Below are 24,206 nucleotides of genomic sequence, written 5' to 3'. Positions count from 1 at the left end.
TTTCCCTCACGTTTCGCCAATATTTTAATTTACCCTTTGATACTTATACATTAAGTGACATCTTAAGTGACATCACGATTAAGGCTTACAGTCGGCATTTGCCCATTAAATATATATGGATATATGCACGTATATGTACGTGGTGTGTTCAAAAAATAACCGGAATTTTCGTGTTTTGAAAACAAAAAATTATTCATTCGTCTACATTATATTATTGCCTTTAAAATATTCGATACTATGTATTTATGCCAGCGCTTCTTCCAATCGTTGAAACACTTCCCAAACTCGATTTTTAGTATAGCATTTGGCTCTTTCAGCAATTACTTGTAAGCTTGTATTATAAAACGAGGGCCCTCTTAAGGTTCTCTTTATTTTTGGAAACAGGCAAAAGTCACAGGGAGTCATGTCTGGCGAATATGGAGATTGAGCCATTGTTACAAATTTGTGAAAATAGCTAAGCTACTTCAGGGGCATATATATTAACATAATAAATTTAAACATTGAAATTTTAACAATTCCCGTTATTTTTTGAACACTCCGCGTAGTTGATGCCAAAGTGGCTAACATGCAGAACATTCAACAATAAACGAAAATAACTAATCATTCGACGTCCAATGGCTACCATGTATTTAAAACAAAATACTGTATTCGCAACTCAAAACCGAATAATTGATACTATTACCAAATTGAATAAGTCTGCATATATGTATATACCATATGTACTTAAATAAACAACATAATAATTAATAAAAATCTTTTTTTGTAGTAAGCGAGCCAATAACTTTAAATTAAAATAAAATAGTAATATTTTCATTTTCTCATATATGTATGTATATTCATTAAGAATGACAATTATTGGTGGTACTATGACTCGTTTGACAAAATAAACCGAATTCTTGTTTACATATTAAAATCACTCTAATGCCACTAACAGCGCGCCAAATTGGCAGCCTGGCGTCATATTGAAAAAAAAATCGTGGCTGCCAGTCTATGGTGCCGAACTTGCCATAGAAACTCAGGAGTCAGGATGAATGGCGACCGGCAAACTGATGATGACTAAAAAGGAATTGAATTCAGCAAATTACACAAGCACCATTTCAAAATGCATACATATGTAAGTACACTTACGGATATGTATATATGTATATTCTTGGTACAGCAATTTTCCCGCGCTCATCATTATCACAACGACTGTTTATAATATGTAGATATGTATGTATGAAAGTGTGTCCGATGCGCCACGTAACTTGTATATAAATGGACAAATGTAATGTTTTCGCGTTTAGTTTGCTTCCAAGCATCACTAACAATACTACATGCCTCCTTCAAAGTGCCTATGAGAACGAGGAAACAAACGTGATTTTCGAATACGAACTCATCGTGGCGGATAATAAATTTGAAAATAAAATGTGAACATTTTAAGGAAAAATCAGGTGTTTTTGATAAGGAATATGCCATCAATGCCTAAATACTTAAACAAAATAGGATAATGAACCCGGAACTTGCATGAACGAACTGCTGTGATTTTAGGAGAATTGTATGGATAGTAACATATAATAAAAACTAAAACATGTTAGCAGGTGTGAATATTACAGAAACGAAGGAAGGTAGGTGAAAAACATGTTTAAAATTAAAGTCGATTTTGCAAGAAATCTTTATGAATAAGTTATATTTTAAGAAGTGTGGTAAAATGTATGTATAAATAAAGAATGACAAATGCATATGCAGAGTTAGTTAAGAGATGGGACAAACATGTTCCCCAATTATCCCAAGCATCGTCAACGGTTTCTCTTTGAGGCCAAAACTGGTGATTGATTGGAAGAAATGCTGCAACTTAGTAAAGATATAGCTGTGGACAATAGATGGGTTATTGTAGTGCTTCTCTGCTGTGTAGATTAATAGAAGAGGTTGAATTCGTCTACACAGAAGTAATTTAGTGGTTAAATCAAATCAATTTCATTCAGTTGTTTAAAACTGTGTGAGGTTGACCGTAAGCTCTGTATCTTACTTTACTTGAATTTTTGTTCTCTGCATAACCTGAATGACACTTAATTCTACAATCTTACCATCAGATATTCCTCCTCTATTACACAATAACCGGCTTTACTATCGTTCTTACGCTATTAGGGAAAGTGACCGGTCTGTAAGGTTCCAGCACCGGGTAGGCTAATGTGCTGCTATAATATGTTATATAATCATTATGGATGGTGCAAAATCCATAGTCCAACTTTAAAACATACCCATATGTGAAACTTTTCTGGCGCTATTCAAACAGAGTACATATTTTCCCTTATTTATTGATAAGGCGCTTGTCATTGTCACTTGGCTTTAATAATTTCATTTTAAACGCTTCAGTTATCATCATTTCGCTTTTGCCGATTTCGGTTCCGGTTGCCCCAAAGTTGTAAACGGTATCACCAACAATTCAATTTCAATTTTTTTCAGTCCGTACTTTATAACGACTATTCTTAACCATTCTACTTTATATTGTATAGCAGTCAGGAAAGATCATATTTTTAGACCAATAATATTTTGAAGACAAATTTTCAGTTTAATATTCAATATAGTTGCTATAGATTGTTATATGTTATAATCTTCTTCTTCTTGACTTGCGTAGCTTACGCGGTTATAGCCGAGTCCAAAATAGGTCGCCACATATCCCCCCTTCTGGCAGTTTGGCGCCAATTGGTTATACCAAGCGAAGCCAGGTCCCTCTCCACCTAGTCCTTCCATCGGAGTGGATGCCTCTTCCTCAGCATCCACCAGCGGGTACTGCATCGAATACTTTCAGAGCTGGAGCACTTTCATCTATTCGAACAACATGACCTAGCCAGCGTAGCCGCTGTCTTTTTATTCGCTGGACTATGTCTATGTCGTCGAATACCACATACAGCTCATTGTTCCATCGTCTGCGGTATTCGCCGTTGCCAATGTTTAAGGGACCATAAATCTTCCGCAAAACCTTTCTCTCGAAAACTCCTAGTGCCGTCTCATCGGATGTTGACATCGTCCACGCTTCTGCACCGTAAAGTATGACGGAAATGATGAGAGACTTGTAGAGTTTGGTTTTTGTTCGTCGAGAGAGGACTTTACTTTTCAATTGCCTACTTAGTCCATAGTAGCACCTATTGGCAAGAGTGATTCTGCGCTGGATTTCGAGGCTGACATTGTTCGTGTTGTTGATGCTGGTTCCCAGGTATACGAAATTATCTACGACCTCGAAGTTATGACTGTCAACAGTGACGTGGGAACCAAGGCACGAATGCGCTAACTGTTTGTTTGATGAGAGGAGATATTTCGTCTTGTCCTCATTAGCGCAGGAAACGTTTTTACGTTTTACTTATTCGGTACCCACATATATTTTACATTTTCTTTAGTTAATCCAAAAATAAAAAATAAAATATTTTTCTTATCCTAAAACAAACCGAGTTTATCGCTAAAAACTTCCATGTCTAAACACGTAATGACGGATAACTAAATTTTCACAGTATGAACGTGGCTTAATAGTATTTTATACATTCAATTTCTTCAAACGTTTTTGAACCGAGAAAGCCCGGGAAGTTAATATTGCTTCATCAATAATTTCAGGGCATTTGAAAATAATAGTGTCGTTTGTGTAAAGTTAAAAATGGATATAGATTTACCGTACAGAAGTGAATACGCTAAAAGCGGTAGAGCCTCTTGTAAAATGTGTAAATGTTCTATAGCTCAAGGGTCTCTTCGTTTAGCAGCATTGGTTCAGGTTTGTGACATATACATATGAAATAAAATTGTGAAATAGCATTTATTTATTTTTCTGTAGTCTGCTTTTCATGATGGAAAACAACCGATGTGGTTTCATGAAAACTGTTTTTTTAAGAAGCAACGACCGGGATCTGTTGGAGATATTGAAAACTTTGAAAACATCCGATTCGAAGATCAAGAAAGAATTAAATTGAAAATTGGTAAGGACTGTTAGCTTTAGCAAACGTTAAATTGAGTTTTTGTGCCGGCTTTATAATACTATACCCCCATTTCGGGGTATGGGTGGTGTGGTTTTTGACATATTCGCACTTATAAAATTTACAATTTTTTACTTGTATTTTCTTGACTTATATTGAACTTTTTATTTATATTATGCGTTTATACACTTACAGTTCACTAAATTGTTTATGTAAATATATTTTATAATAATTCTTACGAAATTTGCTTTAAACAAACAATTTGATTTTTATTCAATTCTAGCAATATTCATAATATTCGAATAACGAAAGGGTTGCAAACTTATTTCACCACTAAAATTACAAACATTATTACTTATAGTATCTGAGATAGATATTTCCAGAACCAACCAATTTAACTAATTTTTGCCAAGCCACATTATATTCATGATTATACGTTCACTTAATTTTGCTAAGATATATGAAAATTGAGAATGGGCCCACTTCTTGGTCAAACCCCATATTTCAGAAGCAATCGTCCAAATATCAACTGAATTCAGTAAGAAGTTTTTCTGGATATTACATTATTTAAAAATTCTAGCAATGGGATTATAATTTTTTTCAGTCCTCAGTTATTGGACATAATTATTAATTTTTTAAAGAAAATATTATTATCAAAGTCAGGGATATTCTTCTCCTTATAACAATGTGCCTTAGCTCCCATATACATACCTAATATTACGATTTTCGAAGATCTGGTGGTCTTTATACCGTATACATATAACTAATAAGCTAATATGTGAGATATGTTAGTAAAATCAATATTAAGTATCATCTTGATCTTACTGTGATTTGTGTAAAATTTTGTCAGTGTGTTCAGTAAAATTTGCCATTTTATCATGTCACGTTTCACTTTGGTACAACGCTTGGAAATTATTCAAGGTTGTTACATATATGCATTTGGTCCCGTGGCTACTGTAAGAGCTCTTCGGCGTGGAACTTGACGAAGTTTGAAGATGGATTTAGCTCTGCATTCGTATTAGATTGGGTTGGCACAAGAACTGAAGCCGATAGATCATTTGAAACGTCACTTTTCGATTGGGCGCCAAGGATGAGTTAGATGAACGATGTAGAAACAACTGTAAATAAGCGATTTTTTGCACATTTTCTTTGATTTTTTCATTTTAATAGCTTTGAGTTGTTGAAATAAAATTGAGATATTCATTTAATATTGATAAATTGTGGGTGTTTGTACTCATTGTAATTGAGGTATACATGCATATATTAATTAATTAATTTATTTTTTATTCCTTATTTAATATTTCAATATTAATTTTTTTATTTACATATTTTATTATTATATTTATTTTATTATTTACATACGAATTATATGTGCAATGCGATTTGTATTTTCAGAAAAATCCTTGGAAGTTAGCTCTAGTACCTCAACTAGTACTAGTACCAAAAAAGGAAACAAACGCAGTGCTGGAGAAGGGAATGCCATTAAAGATTTTGGAATTGAGTACGCTAAGTCCAGTAGAGCAGCATGTCGTGGATGTGAACAAAAAATTTTGAAAGATCAAGTACGAATTCGAAAAACAGTATATACAACCGAAGTAGGAATGAAATATGGAGGACAGCCTTTGTGGCATCATGTAGAATGCTTTGCGCAGTTACGTGGTGAACTTGGTTGGCTTAGCAAAGGCGATTGTATTCCCGGGTTCAAAAGTTTGAAAAAAGATGATCAGACCGTTATCCTTAAACTGTTACCGTATGTATCTAATCATTTTTGTATCAAGTCGACAAAGAACATTTTGTTATTTATTTGAAACAGGGCTATTGATGCCAATAGTGGCAGCATTATAAAAAAGGCCAAAATTGAACCAGATGTTAAGGTGGAAGAAGAAATCATCAATAAGCAAATAGAAAAGCAGTCAAAACGGCTATTCAAACTTCGTGATCTGGTAGCAGAACAAATGCACAAAAAAGATATGATTCATTTGCTTGAGTACAATAATCAAGAACCTGCAAGCGGAGATTCGGAAAAAATGTTAAATCAGTTATCAGATATGTTGACATTTGGGTCATTGTTGCCATGTCCTGAATGTAAGGGTCGTGAGATATTATTCAGCAAATCTGGATATTTGTGCAATGGTCAATTAACGGAATGGACCAAATGTTCGAATCTTTTAATAGATCCAGAACGTAAACCTTGTAAAGTACCAAAAATCTTAAAGGAAAAGTATAACTTTTTAACTGAAATTAAGAACAAAACCGAAAAACGGATTGTTAAATATAATCCACCTAGTATTGCTGTTGTTTCAAAAAATATAGATTTAAAAAAGGAAGAATCGACCGAGTAAGTACTTTTTACAAATTTAATATTAGGAAAATATGATTTGCATGTATAATTTAAAGGACTGGACTGACATCATCTGCTTTTAAAATTAATCTTAAATATTCTTGAAAAATATGGGGCCTAGGGGAAATCTCAAACGATTTTATCTTAATAATCATTAAGATATCATACACGTTTAACGTTTCTGAACAACGTCAGCCATAGACACTGAGGTCCTCTGGTAGAGGTATCCGAGACCTGGATAGGGCCAAATTTGGATGCAATAGTGCAAACGGTTGAGTTTTCGAATTTTTAAATAAAAGTTTCACAAAGTACTGTTTAAATATGTATCTTTCATATGCTGAATTCGTTGCATATATGTGTGATTGTATGTATTAAAAAAAATTTTAAAAACATTTTTTCAACCTCTGAACGACACCTCACACCCCATAAGTTATCGCTTGCACGTTCAGGCTAACTGGCGAACATATTGAAACTCAAATCGTCTCGTCATCCCGATAGTATGATATTTGTAACTCTAATTTATGCCAATTTGTTTTATTTTAGATTTTACAAACAACCATTAGGTCAGCAAAGAATTTGAAACATGCTGCGGTATTAAAAAACAATACGTTATACTGATTTTGTGCTACATATTTTGGAGTATAAGAGTTTGAGACAATTATTTTTTAATGCCGATTGACGATTTTAAATACAGTATACTCTCGAAAAGTAAATCGATCGGTATTAAAAAACAATACGTTATACTGATTTTGTGCTACATATTTTGGAGTATAAGAGTTTGAGACAATTATTTTTTATGCCGATTGACGATTTTAAATACAGTATACTCTCGAAAAGTAAATCGATTGGTATTTTGGGTAATTTACTTTTTCGAATAATTTACTTTTCCAAATATATACATAAATTATCTGTTTTTATAATTTAAATGCATTTTTAAACTAAAAAAATTCATTCATTTATTTGCTTCAATAAAACATATGGATTTACATGAAAAACATATTTACATTTACATACATACATATGTTTTTACTATAAAGAGAAAAAATCTTAAATATTCTTTTGTTTTTTTTCTTTTGCAATATATTTTCTGACTATTTTTGTACGACAATTCAAAAAGTCTGACATCTGATTTGCATCGTTTTCATTTTTAAACCAGTGGATCAAGTAGGAGAGTTTATTTACTAAAAAGACGCGATAAACAAGAGAGTAAGTGTTTTTGCAACATCGCTGCTTGCTTCGTTTCGAATTATTTATTATTTTACTTAAAAAATTTACTTTTTCGAGGTGCATGTGTAATCTTAAAGGTGATTAACTTTTCCGCGATTATTTACTTTCTGAGAATTGACTTTTCGAGAGTATACTGTATATCAAACAAATTTAAAAATTATCATACTGTTTTTTTTTTCTTTTAGACCTAAAGTGAAACGGGAGCGACCACCTCTTTACAATTTCAAGTTTGCTTATGTTGGCCCAAAAGATGCAGAAAAGGATTTAAAAAGTCGTTTGAATAAGCTAGGCGGCGAGATTACGACAAAGTTATCTGAAAATACTGTTGCTGTGTTTTCATCGAAATATGAAGTGGAACATATGGGAAGTCGCATGAAAAAGGCGAAAGAACTTGGTATTCATGTTATACCAATCGATTACCTAGATTTGGTCGAGAATAGTCCAACAAACGCAATTAATTACATCAGTAGTACTACGCTTTGTGATTGGGGCACTGATCCAACCTCTCGTATAGTGCAAGAAGATGTAAATACGAAAAAATCAAAAAGTATTTATACTAAATCTGTCGCAAAGTCGGTGACTTTGAAGATCAAAGATGGATCGGCCGTGGATCCCGACAGTGGCTTACAAAACGTCGCTCATGTATATTTGAATAAAAATGACAAGTATAGTGTTGTCCTCGGTTTAACAGATATTCAACGCAATAAAAATTCGTACTATAAATTGCAACTTTTGGAAAGTGATTCAAAGAACAAGTGAGATATACAGATTTGTATATATTATATAAGATTTAAATCATAATTTCATATCCTCCAAATATACATTTTGGTACTTTACCATGTGTGTATACAATCATGTGTAAATTATATACACCCCTCTATTTCAGATATTGGGTATTTCGTTCTTGGGGCCGGATTGGCACTACTATTGGCGACCATAAATTAGAGAATTTCGAAAACCTGAACGAAGCCAGACAATCATTCCTTCACGTTTACCGCGATAAAACTGGAAACGAATTTAATAACCGCGACGGTTTTGTTAAGGTTTGAAACTTTCTTAAAATTTTTAATTGATTGATAAACTATATTGACGAACTGTTAAACTTATGGGGTACTTTGTTGTGTTTTTTTATAATTTTTTCCCAAATGAGTGAGCTATAAATATAAGATTAAAAAAGTCTAGAAATGGATTTTCGTGATATTAATTTGAGTTTTGTTGAAAGTATATAATGACGTTATAGAAATCTAAAGCTTGAATTTTATTCATTATTATAACACTACAGTGAATTACATAAAAATCTATTTTATGTACTATAATAACAACGCAATCTATTAAAACTTATTAAACGTATCAATAACAACTTCTTAATTTACGTAATAATATTATATAAAACTCTATATTTTTAGGTTCCTGGTCGTATGTACCCAATCGAAATTGACTATGAGGAGCAGAAAACTGTAGATTCGGAAAAATTCAAAATCGAATCAAAATTACATGTATCTGTACAAAGCCTAATTAAACTTTTATTTGACGTTGATGCTATGAAAAGAACCATGATGTTGTTCGATCTTGATATGGAAAAAATGCCGTTAGGCAAATTAAGTCAGAAGCAAATTCAGTCAGCTTATAAAGTACTTAGTGAAATTTACGACCTTATACAGCAGAATGCGAATAAAGTTAAGTTCATTGACGCGACTAATCGGTTTTACACCTTAATCCCACATAGCTTTGGAGTTCAAAATCCACCAATTTTGGATAATATTGATCTAGTTGAGAAGCACCGGCAAGTGCTCGATTCCCTTTTGGAAATAGAATGCGCTTACAGTATGTTGCAAGCAGAAAATAATGAAAAAAATGTGAATCCTTTGGATAACCATTATGAGCAATTGAAAACAAAGCTTGAGCCTATTGATAAAAAGTCAGATGAATATAAATTACTTGAAAAATACGTTCAGAATACTCATGCCGAAACTCATAAAATGTACCAACTGGAAATCATTGATATATTTAAAGTGGCTCGTCAGGGTGAAACCAGACGTTATAAACCGTTCAAAAAGCTTGAAAATCGAAAACTACTATGGCATGGTTCTCGTCTTACTAACTTTGCTGGAATTTTGTCACATGGCTTAAAAATAGCGCCTCCTGAGGCACCTGTCACAGGTTATATGTTTGGCAAGGGAATATACTTCGCAGATATGGTCTCAAAATCTGCAAATTATTGTTGTACCACCACTCAAGACTCCACAGGACTAATGCTTCTCTCCGAGGTAGCACTTGGAAACATGTTGGAATGTACTTCAGCAAAATACATAACTAAACTCCCATCCAACAAACATAGTACCATAGGTCGTGGCCGGACCATGCCTGACCCAAAAGAATCTTATAAGAAAGACGATGGCGTAGAGATTCCGCTTGGTAAACCGATTACAGATACGAACCTCAAAACATCTCTTCTTTACAACGAATATATTGTATACGATGTTGCTCAAGTGAATATTCAATATCTTTTCCGTATGAACTTCAAATACAATATCTGAGGAAATTGAGATAAAATATTTTCCTGATTTGTATATAACTTGTTTTTCAACCACTAATTTAAATGAATAATAAAGTTTATCGATTATAAATACAGTAGAAAAAAAGGTTCTTGAAAGAATTTTCAGTCAAAGTCAAAGACAAAGACACAAATCCGGAAGATTATTTATTACACCCCAATTGTGCGAGCTTCTAGCCTTGCGCTAGTGTGTCCGCTAGACAATGTATGTAATGGTGTCCGCTAGGCAACTGTATGTATTATGCAAGACTATTGGATATCAATCTCGGCCAACGGGGTCGCCAGTCAACAGTTTTATTTTTAATTTATTATATATTGCCTTATTATAGTCAAATGTCAAAATCAAGCAACTCCTAAAGAGCAGTACAGTATTTTAAAATTTTTTGCGTTTGAATGTGAATAATATTTTTTAAGAACATATACATTTATGGGCAAAATAATAAGCGTACGTTTAACTTGTATAGTTCTTTGTCAAATCGTGTTACAATTCTTATACTTTAAATTTTTATGATAAAGACGTAAGTATCAATAGCATTTGGAATATTTATTTTACATTGAACACCATAAACTGGAAAGATGAATTTATTTAGAATGGGTCGTTGAAGCCACTACACCAACTGTCGACTACACTCCTTTTTGTTTTCTATGCTAACTTTGGAAGTTAAAAGCCAGTTTAAATTTGCTGCTCTTATCTTCTATGCCAGTTATTTTATTTGATTCATGTAGCATTACACCTATTAAAAACATTTGTGTTTATGAACTTGAAGATGAGTGAAAATAAAAAGTATGTACCCGTATTAGCTGTCATGTATTGGCTAAGTGTCGTTCGCTAGCAGGAAAGAACAACGGAACGGTGAGCTAGCAGAAATTTCAAAGGAAACGACTGATTACCGTTTCGCATTCCCTGATCAATCATTTTAAGTTGGTGACAATGCCAAATCAGGGAACTTTTAACAGTTCATAATGACGAAATTAGCGTGAAATAAATTTTCGGGGAACGACATTAATATTCCTAAATTGTGTAGAACTTATTTGTTTTTAGCTATTCTTTGTTATAAATGAGATATATTTGTATTTGTGTTTATGTATTAATATATTTTGTTGTATGAAGTGTGAAAAATTATGTAATGTATTTTGATTTAGTTACTCATTTAGTATTTATTAATAAAACATGTGATAGCCCTTTTTAGAAACCGAGCACCTAAAATAATATCTAAATGACAAAATATCCAAAAGTTAATTTTAAAAGGCCAATCTAATTTTTACGATAGTGGCAGTATTGAGTTTCGCATCCAAATAAAAAAAGTAGAAAACATTTTTTTTGGTTTTGATGAAAAGTCTTTCGCCTGGCTTAAACTCAATACGGAGTTGAATGCAAAAGAGCAATTTTTGGCTGATTTTTTGTACTTCTTTCGCATTCTACTTAAATCAAGTTTTCATTTTTTGATTTCATCTTTTAGAACAAAATTTGATCCATATTTCACTGAAACAATCACTTGCGATAATAATATAAGGTCAATTATGCACCGTTCGATAATTTCTTGAAATTTTAATGATATTCGATTTTTTAATATTTCTCTTGAGTTAGTACAGTAATCCCCGCTTAGGTGCCACTTCTAAAAATGTAAATCTCATATATTTCTTATTAATGTTATTAGTAACAATAAAAACAAAAATAAAATAAATATGTGTATGTTTCCCTGTTTACACAAAAAATAGGAACTTGGCTTAAAATATACATTTTTTTTTATTCTTAAATATAGTGTACAGACATATGCATGTGCTAAAAATTAATTTGTAGTATGAGATCACATTTATTTAATACATTAATTCATTAAACGAATAATTAATTAAAAAAGGAAGTAAAATTTGTCTGATGAAAATTTTTAAATCTTCTTTTAAAAAGCTTTTCCTCTAAAAGATCAACATCATCTCCTTCAATATTGTTACATTCCATAAATTTTTCGACAATGCTCAGCGCATTTATTGCTTCTGCAAATGAAGGTGGACCGAGATCAATTGTAGGACATTCCTCCGAAGACTGACAGACTTCGTTATCTTCACTTAATACACATTCCACTATTTCATCGTCAGTAAGGGTACCAAAACAATTCACATTGTTATCGCAAGCGACATATTCCTGTTTACACAAAAAATAGGAACTTGGCTTAAAATATACATTTTTTTTTATTCTTAAATATAGTGTACAGACATATGCATGTGCTAAAAATTAATTTGTAGTATGAGATCACATTTATTTAATACATTAATTCATTAAACGAATAATTAATTAAAAAAGGAAGTAAAATTTGTCTGATGAAAATTTTTAAATCTTCTTTTAAAAAGCTTTTCCTCTAAAAGATCAACATCATCTCCTTCAATATTGTTACATTCCATAAATTTTTCGACAATGCTCAGCGCATTTATTGCTTCTGCAAATGAAGGTGGACCGAGATCAATTGTAGGACATTCCTCCGAAGACTGACAGACTTCGTTATCTTCACTTAATACACATTCCACTATTTCATCGTCAGTAAGGGTACCAAAACAATTCACATTGTTATCGCAAGCGACATATTCCTGAAATTCTTCTATTTCCATTGGAATATCTATTGTATCGCATACCTCTTCAATACAATCAAATCGATTTCCATCAAATGGAAATCCTGCCTGCAAAATTATAGAAGAGTAAATTGAAACTATAGAAAGCTATACATATGTACATACATACAATGTTATAACATTACCTTTCTGAAACAATTTTTAATAGTTTCGCTTGTAACCAGCCACCATGACCGTTTGATATAGGTGAGAACATTGAGTATTGAAATTGAGTTTAAAAATTCTTTTATTGACTCGCCTTTCTCGGTGGACAGTATTAATTTTCGTATCAAAATTTTTCTAAAATAAAACTTGAAGCAGTGAATTACTCCTTGTTCAAGAGGTTGTAACACTGATGTTGTATTTGATGGGAAGAATTCGATTTTCACATTTTCCAAGCACAACCCATTAACTTTATGACAGCTAGCGTTATCAACAAATAACAATATCTTCCTTTTTTGCTTCCCCATTTCACGATCGAATTCTTTCATTATCATTGACCACAATGAGACTGTCATCCATGCTTTATTTTGCGAATAGTATGGCACTGGAGGATCTTTCTCATTAAAACACCTTGAATTTCTTGGTTTCCCAATTACAAACACTTTTTTAAAAGTTCCATCTGCGTTACAAAGGAATAGAAGAGTTAGGTGGTCCTTTTGTGTTTTACCGCCCTCTTTGCACAAGGTTCCATTTGGCAAGGCCTTGTAGAATAGTCCGCTTTCGTCCGCGTTGAAAATATTACATGGTTCATAATCCTTTAGTATATCTTTTAAGAGTGAATCTCGAAAAGTTCCTGCCTGCGCGTGATATGCATCAGCTATTTCGCCTTGTAACTTTTTATATTGAATATTTTCTCTGCGTTGCCAACGCCACAACCAACCACTAGATGGTTCAAAGTCACAGTTCATTTTAATTGCAAATTCCTTAGCTTTCTGTAAAATTTGAGCATTAGAAATTGCCGCATCCGTCGCCCTCATTTGGTCAAACCACTGTAATAGAGCATTTTCTACTTTATTGCAGGAACTTTGCCGGAGACGCTTGCGTTTTAAATTATTTCTGGTAACAGATAACTCCACTTCTTTCTGGTTTCTTAAAATCCGGTGAATAGTCGAAATGTCACAATTATATTCTTTAGCAACCTCGTTTTTTGATATTTTATCCTGGTTAACTAAATTTATAATTTCGAGCTTTTGTTTTATTGTTAAAGAAGTTATTTTTCGCCCTTTTCCAGTCATTTTACAGATACTTTGCTTTTGTTACTAGAAAAACAAGAAATTTAAATATGACAGTTAGAGATGGACGATTCTTTTCGATTGTACAAGAAAATAGTTGAAAAAGACGTTGTTACCTCACAAATGAATCTTTCTATAAGGTTTTGCAGGCACTTAAACGAAAGCACTAACGGAGGAAGAGGGATTTAGAGAAAAATCATTGATGCCGCAAAGTATAAGCACTTAAGTGGGAAAAGCACTTAAACCGGGATTTTTTCTGCTTTTATTTATGGATTAAATGTTACAGGCACTTAAGTGAAGAGGGATTTGTAGAAAAAATAACGATGCCGTAAAATATAGGCACTAAGCGGGGATCACTGTATTCACTTCTTTACTACCTCCACCCATTAGAATTAGAATTAATGAATTTGTACGTTTATTACTAATTTTCTGTGCATTAATGATGATTATTAGCAATTTTGAACAACTTGGAAAATTATACATTATTAATTTTGTTGATACCACGGTTTAAGCACAATTATTCGAAGTATAAGTTATAGGTATGAAGACAAATAAAATAAATGGCTGGGATTTAGTATAGCATCCCACAATTTCGGGGATAAAGTGGGTATGGTTTGATAGAGGAGATCCTCCAGATCAAGAATATATATAATTATTCCAGATTAAGAATATATATATTTTAATATTATAGAATATATATAATTATTGTCCAATTTTAACACGTAATTTCTCGCTAAATAGTTAATTTTTCATTTATATTTTGCACTTATTATACACTTACACTTCACTACTTTCTTTCTATATATTTATTTTATATTAATTATTTAGAAATTTTCTTTAAATAACCATTTTAATTTTTATTCAATTTTATCAATTGACACAATAACAAAAAGGTTGCATGATGACGAAAAAGAAGCGTTGCCATATCTAAAAAAATACAAATGAATCATAATAAATAAAAAGGAGGGAGGAAATGACTAGTCCTTCCGCGTAGAAATACTTCCTGCAGAGGCGGCCTTCGGCAGCGCTTCAAAAAAAAGCCTACACCGGGGATTATCAAAGTGGTGCAATAACAAGTTCTCTCCTGCGGCTATAATTATATATATTCTTAATCTGGAGGATCTCCTCTATCCAACCATACACATTTTATCCGCGAAATCGTGGGATGCTATTCTAAAGTTTTCCAAATAAATAAATAAATTCTTAAAAAAAAAAGTTATTTCGTACCAAAAACCATTAAACGAAGTAAAAAATTCGTTTGCAAAATAAGATTTCATAAAGTACTGACAATGAGTTTTTGGGAACAATTTATACAGATAATTTAATTTGAAACATTCGTAAAACAATAATAAATAAAGTGTACATACATATTTTCTTTAAATATATTCAATGACTTCGATCTTCTAAATTCGCAAAATACTGTTGGCAACTTGGTATCGGGTATTAGACTGATTTTGACATTTCTAAATACTATAATAAGGGTTGAAAATAATATTTAGATAATATGCGGTAAAGGGCGACCTGCCACTGTGTAGGCTGTCATATTCGTAGATATCCTCTCGTAATGTATTTTTTGGCCTACGCTTGCTTGTCAGCGACTATACTCATTTTATTATAGATAGACAATAGGAGTCTTAAAAACATTGAGATAATTACGTATAGTAAGAAATGCGTATAATATTATTTAAACCTAATTACACCATATTGACTCCTTAACAAAAAAAAAATAAAATATAATAGTTCAAAGATAAAAAAATTATTTTTAAAATTGCTCATATTTTCAATGAAAACACCATACTGAGAAATTGTTCGTAATGTATAGTAATAACACCATCCATATCTGTATCATGTTGCCTAAACGCCGATGTAAGAGTCTAGAAATAAAACGTAATATTAAATGGCTGGAGAATAGGAAAGGAATGACTCACATATAAAACTATACAGCATTGTATGAAATCATCAAAAAGTATTGTTCCTCTTCCGAACCGATCAAATTTCCGAATTAGAACATCCACAAGATTATCAGATAAACGATACCCAAATGAGGATAATGCTGTTTTTAGTTCCTCTCTATCAATATTACCCGAATTGTCTCTGTCGAACGATCGGAAGCAGTTTTGCCAATCAGTAACATACTTCCAGAGAGCACCGAAATCTTGAAATGAAACTGTACCCCGATTTTCGCGATCAAACATTCCAATCATTAAACGTACAGTTTCCGGGTTAAACGGACTCCATGTACCATTAGACAGGGCTATCTGCAATTCGTCAGCAGAAATGTGACCGCTACGATCCTTATCAACCCTACAACATAAATATATTCAAAGTTTCGTGTTCAGTAATTAATTGCATACCTTTGAAATACATCCCACAAGAACTGCTGATCTGGCACAGAGGATTGAAAACTATACGCCATTGTTTGTTAATTGTGCAGAACAATAAGGTCATACAGTATTTACATTAGGTATTCGAAAAATATATCGATGTGATGATAAGTTTTTGTACAAACGAGAAAATTTTTGTAGTTAATTATCGGGAACTATTAACTTATACATATCGTTCACACGCGAATTCGAATAAGTATTGAAATACGCATAAAAGTTAAAAATTTTAAATTTTCTTGCGTATTTCACATTCTTAAGCAGTGGCCGGCACGAGAGAAATTGTGACTATGTAGGTCCACTTTCACACAGGCAACTTCTGTTGCTAATTCTCGGCGATTCTCTTTTGCTGTCGCCCCTTGCGTTCACACGAGCAATTCTTGTTCGACAACTCTGTTCGTGTTTTTCTGTCATTCTCTTTCATATAATTTTCTCAACTTCTTGTACGCATCGTTTCCAAGCAAAAAAATATATTTCATTAACTAATTTTTATCGTTATTCTCAATTTTCTAGCACTTTTTAATTATATTATGCATATTTCTATATGTATTGCAAATTAAATACAAAATTAAATGATTAAATTCAAATTGTCAAATATATTGTAATCATTAATTTTAAAATGTGTGCAAATGCAACACTGTTACGTAGCAGTGAACTGTTACGAATAAGAACACAAAGCGTGTTGCCTGAACACAGCAGACTCGGCGCGATTCTCCTCTCCTCGTCGCCCCCTCTCCTATAAAACTAAGAATTGCCGCGACAAAAATTGCTGTGTGAAAGGGGTCTAGGTGAGCACGAAATAAATTATACCCATTGAGAACTCTGTAACTTTATATTTTGGGAATATTTTCTATTTTTTCACAAAACATGCATTTTTATCCTCATTTATATATTTAAGCTATTATATTAAAAAAAAACAAATATATTAGATCATAAAAGCCTTATATTTGCTGTCTTTAACCAGCATAAAACCTTATATGTAAGACATAACATCAAACAATATTCATAACAGCAATGCATTTCGCGCAGGGCACTTATGCAAAATGCTAAACACATAGACGACGACAAGCGACATCAAGAGTTCTTATGGTCACAGCTTTTTAGACAACAGCAGGCTTGTAGTTGTTGCAGTCGCCAAATTAAAAATGTTTCTAATATTAACAACGACAATGGCCGCTGTAGAGCTGCCACTAATTTGTGATATGTAAAATTATTCAAAGTTCTAACATTGCCCATTCCACAGCTTGCTGGTTCGACAACGACTGAACGATAGAGCGCGCATATCCGAATGCGGACGTTTGACAGATGAATTGAATAAATATGTTCTTTTACGATGAGCTATACAGCATTCGAATGTTTACGCAACCACCGCTCCAAAATTCGAACTTGGATTCGAATACGCATAGAAGTTGAAAGATAGGCTGAGATGCGTAAACAAATCAACTTTCAAATGTTTGTGATACGACATAGCGTACATTTTAAAAGAAAAAACTGAATTTGTTCAAATAATATATTGTTTAAATATGTATAAATACATAAAATTGGCAACCGAAGCCGTTCTCACTCTTTCCTCATTGTTGGCTTTCAAGATAGCTTCCCATCAAGGATAAGCCCCAGATATTTCACCTTGTCCACAGGTTGCAGACTAGAGCCTCATAGTGAGGGGAGAGCGGTGTTTGGGATTTAATACCTGCATGTGAGTAAAACAACTTCCGTTTTACTAAGGTTTATATCTAAGCCGCTTCTATGTGTCTAGTAGTCACCGAATAAGCAATTATAGCCGAGTTAACAACATCGCGCCATTATATTTGCCTTTTTGCTGTTTGGCGCCAATAGGTGATATCACGTGCACCTAGGTCGCTCTTGACTTGATCTTTCCAACGGAGTGGAGGTTCCTCTTCTTCTGTTTCCACCATCGGGTACTCCATTGAACACTTTTAAATCTGTTTTCATTCATTCGGATAACATGACCTAGCCAGTGTAGCCGCTTTTTATTCGCTGAACTCACCGTTCCATTGTATGCGGTATTCGACATTTCCAATGTTCAAAGGTCCATAAATCTTCTGCAAAACATTTCTCTCGAAAAAAGTGTCGGCTCAATCGTTCACGATTTTGATAAAAGCAGGACGGAAATAATAAGCAACGTGTAGAGTTTGGTTTTAGTTCGTCGACAAAGGACTTTACTTTTCAATTGCCTACTTAGTCCAAAGTAGCATCTGTTGGCAAGAGTGATTCTGCGTTGAATTTCAATTGTTGGTGTTGTATATGTTGGTTCCATAGTATACGAAATTATCTACAACTGGCAACAGTGAAGTGAGAGAAAAGTCACGAATGCACCGACTGTTTGTTTGACGACAGGAAATATTTCGTCTTGTCCGCGTTCACTCGTCTAATCAGTTTATTGACGGTGGGCTCTAGTGTTTCGCAGAGTACGCTCGATATATGCGATACTGAGGAGACTTATCCACGGTAATTGGAGCAGATTATGAGGTCTACTTTTTGTGCGTTTAATTGCTATACGAATTGATTCATAACAGGGTAATGGAACATCTGTTACATCGTAATCGATTGGGAAAACTAAACTAGAAATCAGAAATCCCGTGAAACCCATAAATATCTTCAACAATTTGGTGCTTTAATAAAACAAAAAACTGTGTGTCCTCTCACTAATACAAAATGATAAATCTTGATCAATGACAGCTCCTAGTATAAATGTACAATTTCACTCAGTCGAAAAAGTGACTACCAAGGCTTTTTATAGATGTACCTACATATGCATATTGGGATATTAGTAAAAAACAATAGATTTGAATTTCATTAAACAAAATCGGATATATTAGGGCTAGAGAAAGGTTTATACTCAAGAATATGTTTCTACGAATTCGACATAAACTTCATTAGAATAACCAAAATCATTACACTATAGGCGAAATCGACTTTTATTCTGGATTTTCATCCGCCTCCAATATTGAAATATTTGTCTTCCAATTTTGAATTTTAGCACCCTTGAAACGCCAATATTAATTGTATGTAAGTTACCACAAAAGTAAAAATATCGGCACTACCAACATTCTCTTCTAATTTTAATAACGTATAACAAATATTGATCAAGTGTTTTTGACTGATGATATAAGGATACGTTGGATCCACAAAAAAGAATTTTACTCTATACTGGTACAATTTTATAATGTTTAATTTAAAAATATATTTTTTCGTTTAAATGCTTTTGTTTTTAACTATTTATACTGAAATTATATAAATACGCATACGAGAAGAAAGGCCGCTTAACCACATACACCACTTTTCGAAATGTACAGTTTTAATTTTTTGACCCCTTATAACATCAGTCATATAAGCTTGACCGAAAAATGTTGTACAGTGTTATATATAGAGGGCTCGGGTATGTGTGAACAGATTTCACCCATTTTCGCCACTACAGTATATTCAACAAGTAAGGAAGGGCTAAGTTCGGTTGTGACCGAATATTTTATTTTCTCGCAATTTATTTATTTAATTTTATTAATGTTATATAATACACCATTTGACCCACATATTCGTCATATATGTATATGGTATAAAGTCCATTGAAAGTTGAAAACCTTAATATTAGGCTTGAAGCACCGAGGTGCGCATGTTCAATATATGGGGCCGATTTCGGCGATTTTTTGAATGGGGCTGCCCCATTATAAATGTCATATATGTATGTAAAGTTATGTTCCGATATCTTCACTAGTGCTTTGGAGATATTGTTTTTGACCCATAAGTGGCCATTTAAAATTTTGTTTACCAAATTTTGTATTTTGTATAATTTTGAATAGAGGCCTTCTGTACTTTCTTAACAATGAAATTTAAGGTTTCTGGTGCCTTACTGAATTTAAGCATTTTTAGTAGTTTTCAACATATCCTTTGTATGAGAGGTGGGCGTGGTTGTAATCCGATTTCCTCAAATTTTGGACTAGATAAAGTAGTACCTAGAAAGTTTGGTTGATATAGCTTAAGTAGTTTTCGAGATATGTACAAAAAACTTAGTAAGCGGCGGGGCCAGGCCGACTTCTCCAAAAAAAATTACATCCAAATATGCCCCTTCATAGTGCGATCCTTTGTACAAAATTTTATTTCCATAACTTTATTTATGGCTAAGTTATGGCACTTTATGTGTTTTCGGTTTTCGCCATTTTGTGGGCGTGGCAGTGGTCCGATTTTGCCCATCTTCGAAAGCAACCTTCCTATGGTGCCAAGAAACAAGTGTGCTAAGATCATCAAATATCTTAATTTTTACTCAAGTTACAGCTTGCACAGACCGATGGACGGCCGGACCGACAGCCAGACATCCGGATTTGAACTCTACGCTTCGCCCTAATCACTTTGGTATATATAACCCTATATCTAACTCGTTTAGTGTTGGGTGTTACAAACAACCGTTATGTGAACAAAACTATAATACTCTGTTAGCAACTTTGTTGCGTGAGTATAATAAAATGTGTTCACTTAATTTTGCTAGATATTTTACTTATTGGCCTATTTATACCGTAAAAGAAAACCGGAAGTTGGAAAATCCCTAAATCAGGTTTATAGAAACCCATTTTTTATCCTCAGCACTAGGGTAAATTGCTATACGGGAAAATATCCTTTTAATTTATCTCACAAACTGGCCGATATTTTCAATAAAAGCAACTTTAAAATGTTTATGTAAGTAGGTACATTTGTACATTTGAAAAAATATTCAAATGGGTTGGCTGACGTACATAAGTTGCTTGTATATACATACATCTATTAAGATGTTTCAAGAAACTTCGTTATTTAAGAAAGTATTAGTTAGTATATATGTATCTATATAGGTAAATTTGTATCCATTTCTATTGTGTAAGCGTAAAAGTATATGAAAGCTTTTACATACATACATATATTGCATTTAGTACAATGTAATTAAAATGCAAGACAATTCGTACATTCCGTAAATGTCTGTGAAATACGTGATTAGATTTTAAATCGATTTAACTGTTTATTTTCACTTTATTTGTATATGGTACTAATAGTGAATAACGTATATCTGGTTAAAGGTTTCTTTAAAAGTTTTAAATTTACTTGCATTTAGTATTACATTTTGTTACCAGTACTGATGTACATTGAAAGTTTCTACCGCAAGCTAATTTGAACAATATGAATTCGAGTTTAGGAATATATTTTATAGTGATATTTATTACACATGTTTTTACAGCAGAAAGCTCAACAGATTATGTTCGAGATACATATTTGAATGCGCTCCAGAGCTCTCATCAATCTAGTTCTGGTAGGTTTGTAAACATACATATTTATAAAAAAGATATTCATTAATTTTATTCAAAAATAATAATATTTAATTCACAAGTTGGATATAAAAATTAGTTGGTGTCATATAAAAAAATTAAAAAACTGAGTAATACAATAGTGGTGAATATGAGTTTTTAAATGGGATAAAAATTCCTGTAAATAAAAAGAATTATGTTTGATACAAGTTACATCTATTAAATCATGGCTGATAAAAAGCGATGTTGGAGAACAAAAGGAGAAAACTTGAGTGTTTTATTTTTATTAAATGGCACAAAGTTGAAGAACTTATTTATTTTTCAAACTAATTTCATTGTATTTAATGTTAATACCAGTGATAAATAAAGTGTATTAATACATGTCAACTGCCAAATTTTTAAATGTTTGTGTAATTTTTTATGGAAAATTAATTCCCTGATCACAAAAAATTTCTTCAAATGCTTTTCAATTTCGCTTTTACGTTTATATTTATTGTTTTAAATTCTCCTTTGTGATCTTGCACGGCGGTTACAAATTACTCAGCTTTTCATCTGACCGTTTAATAGTTAAACGTCAACCAGGGATATAGGGATATCTAAGTTATTCCATCGTGAGAGCGTCTCAAAATAAGCATTTTTTATAACAGTTTGAATTGTTCCCAAATTAGACAAAATATTCATTTTTGCGCATTTAAATTAAAATAATTATTCTTAATCGAAATCAAGTAATAAGCATATTCATATAATTTTTCAGGTGGCAATATTGGATACAGTTACTTACCCCCCTCTAATAATAATTTACAACCATCAAATGAAATATATGGCCCGCCAAGTCCAGTTTACGGACCTCCTACGATCCATCAACCTGTCATATATCAACCTCGAGACCACTGGTTTTTAGAGAAACTGAAGAAGAAAATAAATTTGTTTACAATTGGAAAGATAATATTAAAACTGCTGATTTTCAAAAAGATTATCAAATTTATTGGAGTTATTTGTTTGCTCCTTTTTCTTCCGAAATTAAAACATTTAATAAAGGATGATATGTCAATGGAGGAGAGCAGTGGAGAAAGAAGAAGTCTTCTAACAGAAAAGGGTAAACAATTTTTGGTTATATAAATATGAGGTCCTAATTTTTCTGCTTTCAGATGCACTGAATAAACACATTGACGATTTGCAAGATATTATATTAAGGTCAATTAATTAATACCAAATTTATCAAACTGTTAAAAGTGTATTTACATTTATTATTTATTTCTTATATTTATGAATTATAATATATTTTATTTTTAATATATATTATATATATTTTTTTGTCTTGCGTTAATTCGACAGCAAACTTAGAGAAGATGCTTGAAAAGCTTTTTAATACAGTCAAGTTTAGGTATAAAACTTGGTAATTGTAGTTATTTCTAAAAGTAGTAGGCTGCAAAGGTTCAATAACTGTTGCTGACCTAAAAGAGGCCATACACGGCATAGGTGTGTATTCGATTGGTATATGTTCGATTGAGATTTAACTCAGAGTAGTTACATCGCGTGCTTAATTGTGTATTTTTCATACTAATGTATCCAAATTACTCAGCCAAATATGTTGCAAAGATACCGAGAGCTGAAGAGGGAAGCGAGACGCATTTGCAGACAAAAAAAGAAAGAGGCCGAAATGCGTGAGTATGAAGAGCTTGACAAGCTGGCCGACAGGGGTAATGGTCGAAAATTTTACGAAAAGATCTGGCGACTAACTGAAGGTTTCAAGACCGGAGCGCACTCCTGTAGGACCCCCAGAGGTGATCTAGTTATTGATGACCAGAGTATACTGAGTTTGTGGAGGGAACACTTCTCCAGCCTGCTGAATGGCAGTGAAAGTACAACACCAGGAGATGGCGAACCCGATTCCCCAATCGACGACGATGGAGCAGATGTTCCATTGCCCGACCGTGAAGAAATTCGAATAGCAATTACCCGCTTGAAGAACAATAAGGCGGCGGGTGCCGATGGATTACCGGCCGAGCTATTCAAATACGGCGGCGAAGAGCTGATAAGGTGCTTGCATCAGCTTCTTTGCAGAATATGGTCGGAAGAAAGCATGCCTGACGATTGGAATCTCAGTGTACTCTGCCCAATACACAAAAAGGGAGACCCCACAATTTGCGCCAATTACCGTGGGATAAGCCTCCTCAACATCGCGTATAAGGTTCTGTCGAGCGTATTGTGTGAAAGACTAAAGCCCCCCGTCAACAAACTGATTGGACCTTATCAGTGTGGCTTTAGACCTGGAAAATCAACAACGGACCAGATATTCACCATGCGCCAAATTTTGGAGAAGACCCGTGAAAATAGGATCGACACACACCATCTCTTTGTCGACTTTAAAGCTGCTTTCGACAGCACGAAAAGAAGCTGCCTTTATGCCGCGATGTCTGAATTTGGTATCCCCGCAAAACTAATACGGCTGTGTAAGCTGACGTTAATCCTTCAGGATCGGGAAGGACCTCTCCGAGCCGTTCGATACCAGACGAGGTTTCAGACAAGGTGACTCACTCTCGTGTGATTTCTTTAACCTGATGCTGGAGAAAATAATACGAGCTGCAGAGCTAAACAGAGAAGGTACAATCTTCTATAAGAGTGTACAGCTACTGGCGTA

General features: G+C 33.2%; 4 protein-coding genes across 6 annotated transcripts; 2 read left to right on the top strand and 2 right to left on the bottom strand.

Moving 5' to 3' along the window:
• The first annotated feature begins 3,508 nt into the window (after positions 1-3,508).
• LOC105215772 (poly [ADP-ribose] polymerase) lies at positions 3,509-11,539 on the top strand. The gene is made up of 7 exons (XM_011189887.3): positions 3,509-3,742; positions 3,803-3,944; positions 5,337-5,691; positions 5,755-6,279; positions 7,695-8,264; positions 8,396-8,552; positions 8,916-11,539. The coding sequence occupies exons 1-7, from the start codon at positions 3,629-3,631 to the stop codon at positions 10,044-10,046; spliced, it is 2,994 nt and encodes a 997-aa protein (XP_011188189.1). The 5' UTR covers positions 3,509-3,628; the 3' UTR covers positions 10,047-11,539.
• Positions 11,540-11,786: 247 nt separating this feature from the next.
• On the bottom strand, positions 11,787-15,465 carry LOC105215773 (tigger transposable element-derived protein 6). Of its 3 annotated transcripts, none has more exons than XM_011189889.3 (3): positions 14,681-15,465; positions 12,811-13,926; positions 11,787-12,733 (listed from the first exon to the last, which is right to left on the bottom strand). In XM_011189889.3, the coding sequence occupies exons 2-3, from the start codon at positions 13,900-13,902 to the stop codon at positions 12,350-12,352; spliced, it is 1,476 nt and encodes a 491-aa protein (XP_011188191.2). In that variant the 5' UTR covers positions 13,903-13,926; positions 14,681-15,465; the 3' UTR covers positions 11,787-12,349. The 3 variants fall into 3 exon arrangements, with proteins under 3 accessions (XP_011188191.2, XP_054081527.1, XP_054081526.1); XM_054225552.1 differs by lacking the exon at positions 14,681-15,465 and adding an exon at positions 14,016-14,651; XM_054225551.1 differs by lacking the exon at positions 14,681-15,465 and having other exon boundaries at positions 12,811-14,004.
• A 168-nt stretch (positions 15,466-15,633) lies between these two features.
• On the bottom strand, positions 15,634-16,552 carry LOC105215770 (programmed cell death protein 6). Its single transcript, XM_011189884.3, has 3 exons — positions 16,254-16,552; positions 15,828-16,203; positions 15,634-15,773 (listed from the first exon to the last, which is right to left on the bottom strand). Exons 1-3 carry the CDS (start codon positions 16,313-16,315, stop codon positions 15,672-15,674), a joined length of 540 nt encoding a protein of 179 aa, XP_011188186.1. The 5' UTR covers positions 16,316-16,552; the 3' UTR covers positions 15,634-15,671.
• Positions 16,553-21,366: 4,814 nt separating this feature from the next.
• On the top strand, positions 21,367-22,867 carry LOC105215769 (uncharacterized). The gene is made up of 3 exons (XM_011189883.3): positions 21,367-21,570; positions 22,320-22,661; positions 22,714-22,867. The coding sequence occupies exons 1-3, from the start codon at positions 21,441-21,443 to the stop codon at positions 22,770-22,772; spliced, it is 531 nt and encodes a 176-aa protein (XP_011188185.2). The 5' UTR covers positions 21,367-21,440; the 3' UTR covers positions 22,773-22,867.
• Positions 22,868-24,206: the final 1,339 nt, after the last annotated feature.

This window comes from Zeugodacus cucurbitae, chromosome 2 (assembly GCF_028554725.1).
Source record: "Zeugodacus cucurbitae isolate PBARC_wt_2022May chromosome 2, idZeuCucr1.2, whole genome shotgun sequence".
NCBI lineage: Eukaryota > Metazoa > Arthropoda > Insecta > Diptera > Tephritidae > Zeugodacus > Zeugodacus cucurbitae.
Note: the sequence above shows the minus strand (reverse complement) of the source record. Positions and strands in the feature narration are given on the sequence as shown.

Bases quoted from the DNA above. Each gene is read 5' to 3' on its own strand.
- LOC105215772 (XM_011189887.3), top strand. From the start codon at position 3,629: ATGGATATAGATTTACCGTACAGAAGTGAATACGCTAAAAGCGGTAGA. The intron at 3,945-5,336 runs GTAAGGACTGTT...TTGTATTTTCAG, and splicing joins AAGAATTAAATTGAAAATTG to AAAAATCCTTGGAAGTTAGC. The intron at 6,280-7,694 runs GTAAGTACTTTT...TTTTTCTTTTAG, and splicing joins AAAAAGGAAGAATCGACCGA to ACCTAAAGTGAAACGGGAGC.
- LOC105215773 (XM_011189889.3), bottom strand. From the start codon at position 13,902: ATGACTGGAAAAGGGCGAAAAATAACTTCTTTAACAATAAAACAAAAG. The intron at 12,734-12,810 runs GTAATGTTATAA...ATAATTTTGCAG, and splicing joins TTAAAAATTGTTTCAGAAAG to GCAGGATTTCCATTTGATGG.
- LOC105215770 (XM_011189884.3), bottom strand. From the start codon at position 16,315: ATGGCGTATAGTTTTCAATCCTCTGTGCCAGATCAGCAGTTCTTGTGG. The intron at 16,204-16,253 runs GTATGCAATTAA...TTTATGTTGTAG, and splicing joins TTGTGGGATGTATTTCAAAG to GGTTGATAAGGATCGTAGCG. The intron at 15,774-15,827 runs GTGAGTCATTCC...TTTTATTTCTAG, and splicing joins AATGCTGTATAGTTTTATAT to ACTCTTACATCGGCGTTTAG.
- LOC105215769 (XM_011189883.3), top strand. From the start codon at position 21,441: ATGAATTCGAGTTTAGGAATATATTTTATAGTGATATTTATTACACAT. The intron at 21,571-22,319 runs GTAGGTTTGTAA...ATAATTTTTCAG, and splicing joins CTCTCATCAATCTAGTTCTG to GTGGCAATATTGGATACAGT. The intron at 22,662-22,713 runs GTAAACAATTTT...TTCTGCTTTCAG, and splicing joins AAGTCTTCTAACAGAAAAGG to ATGCACTGAATAAACACATT.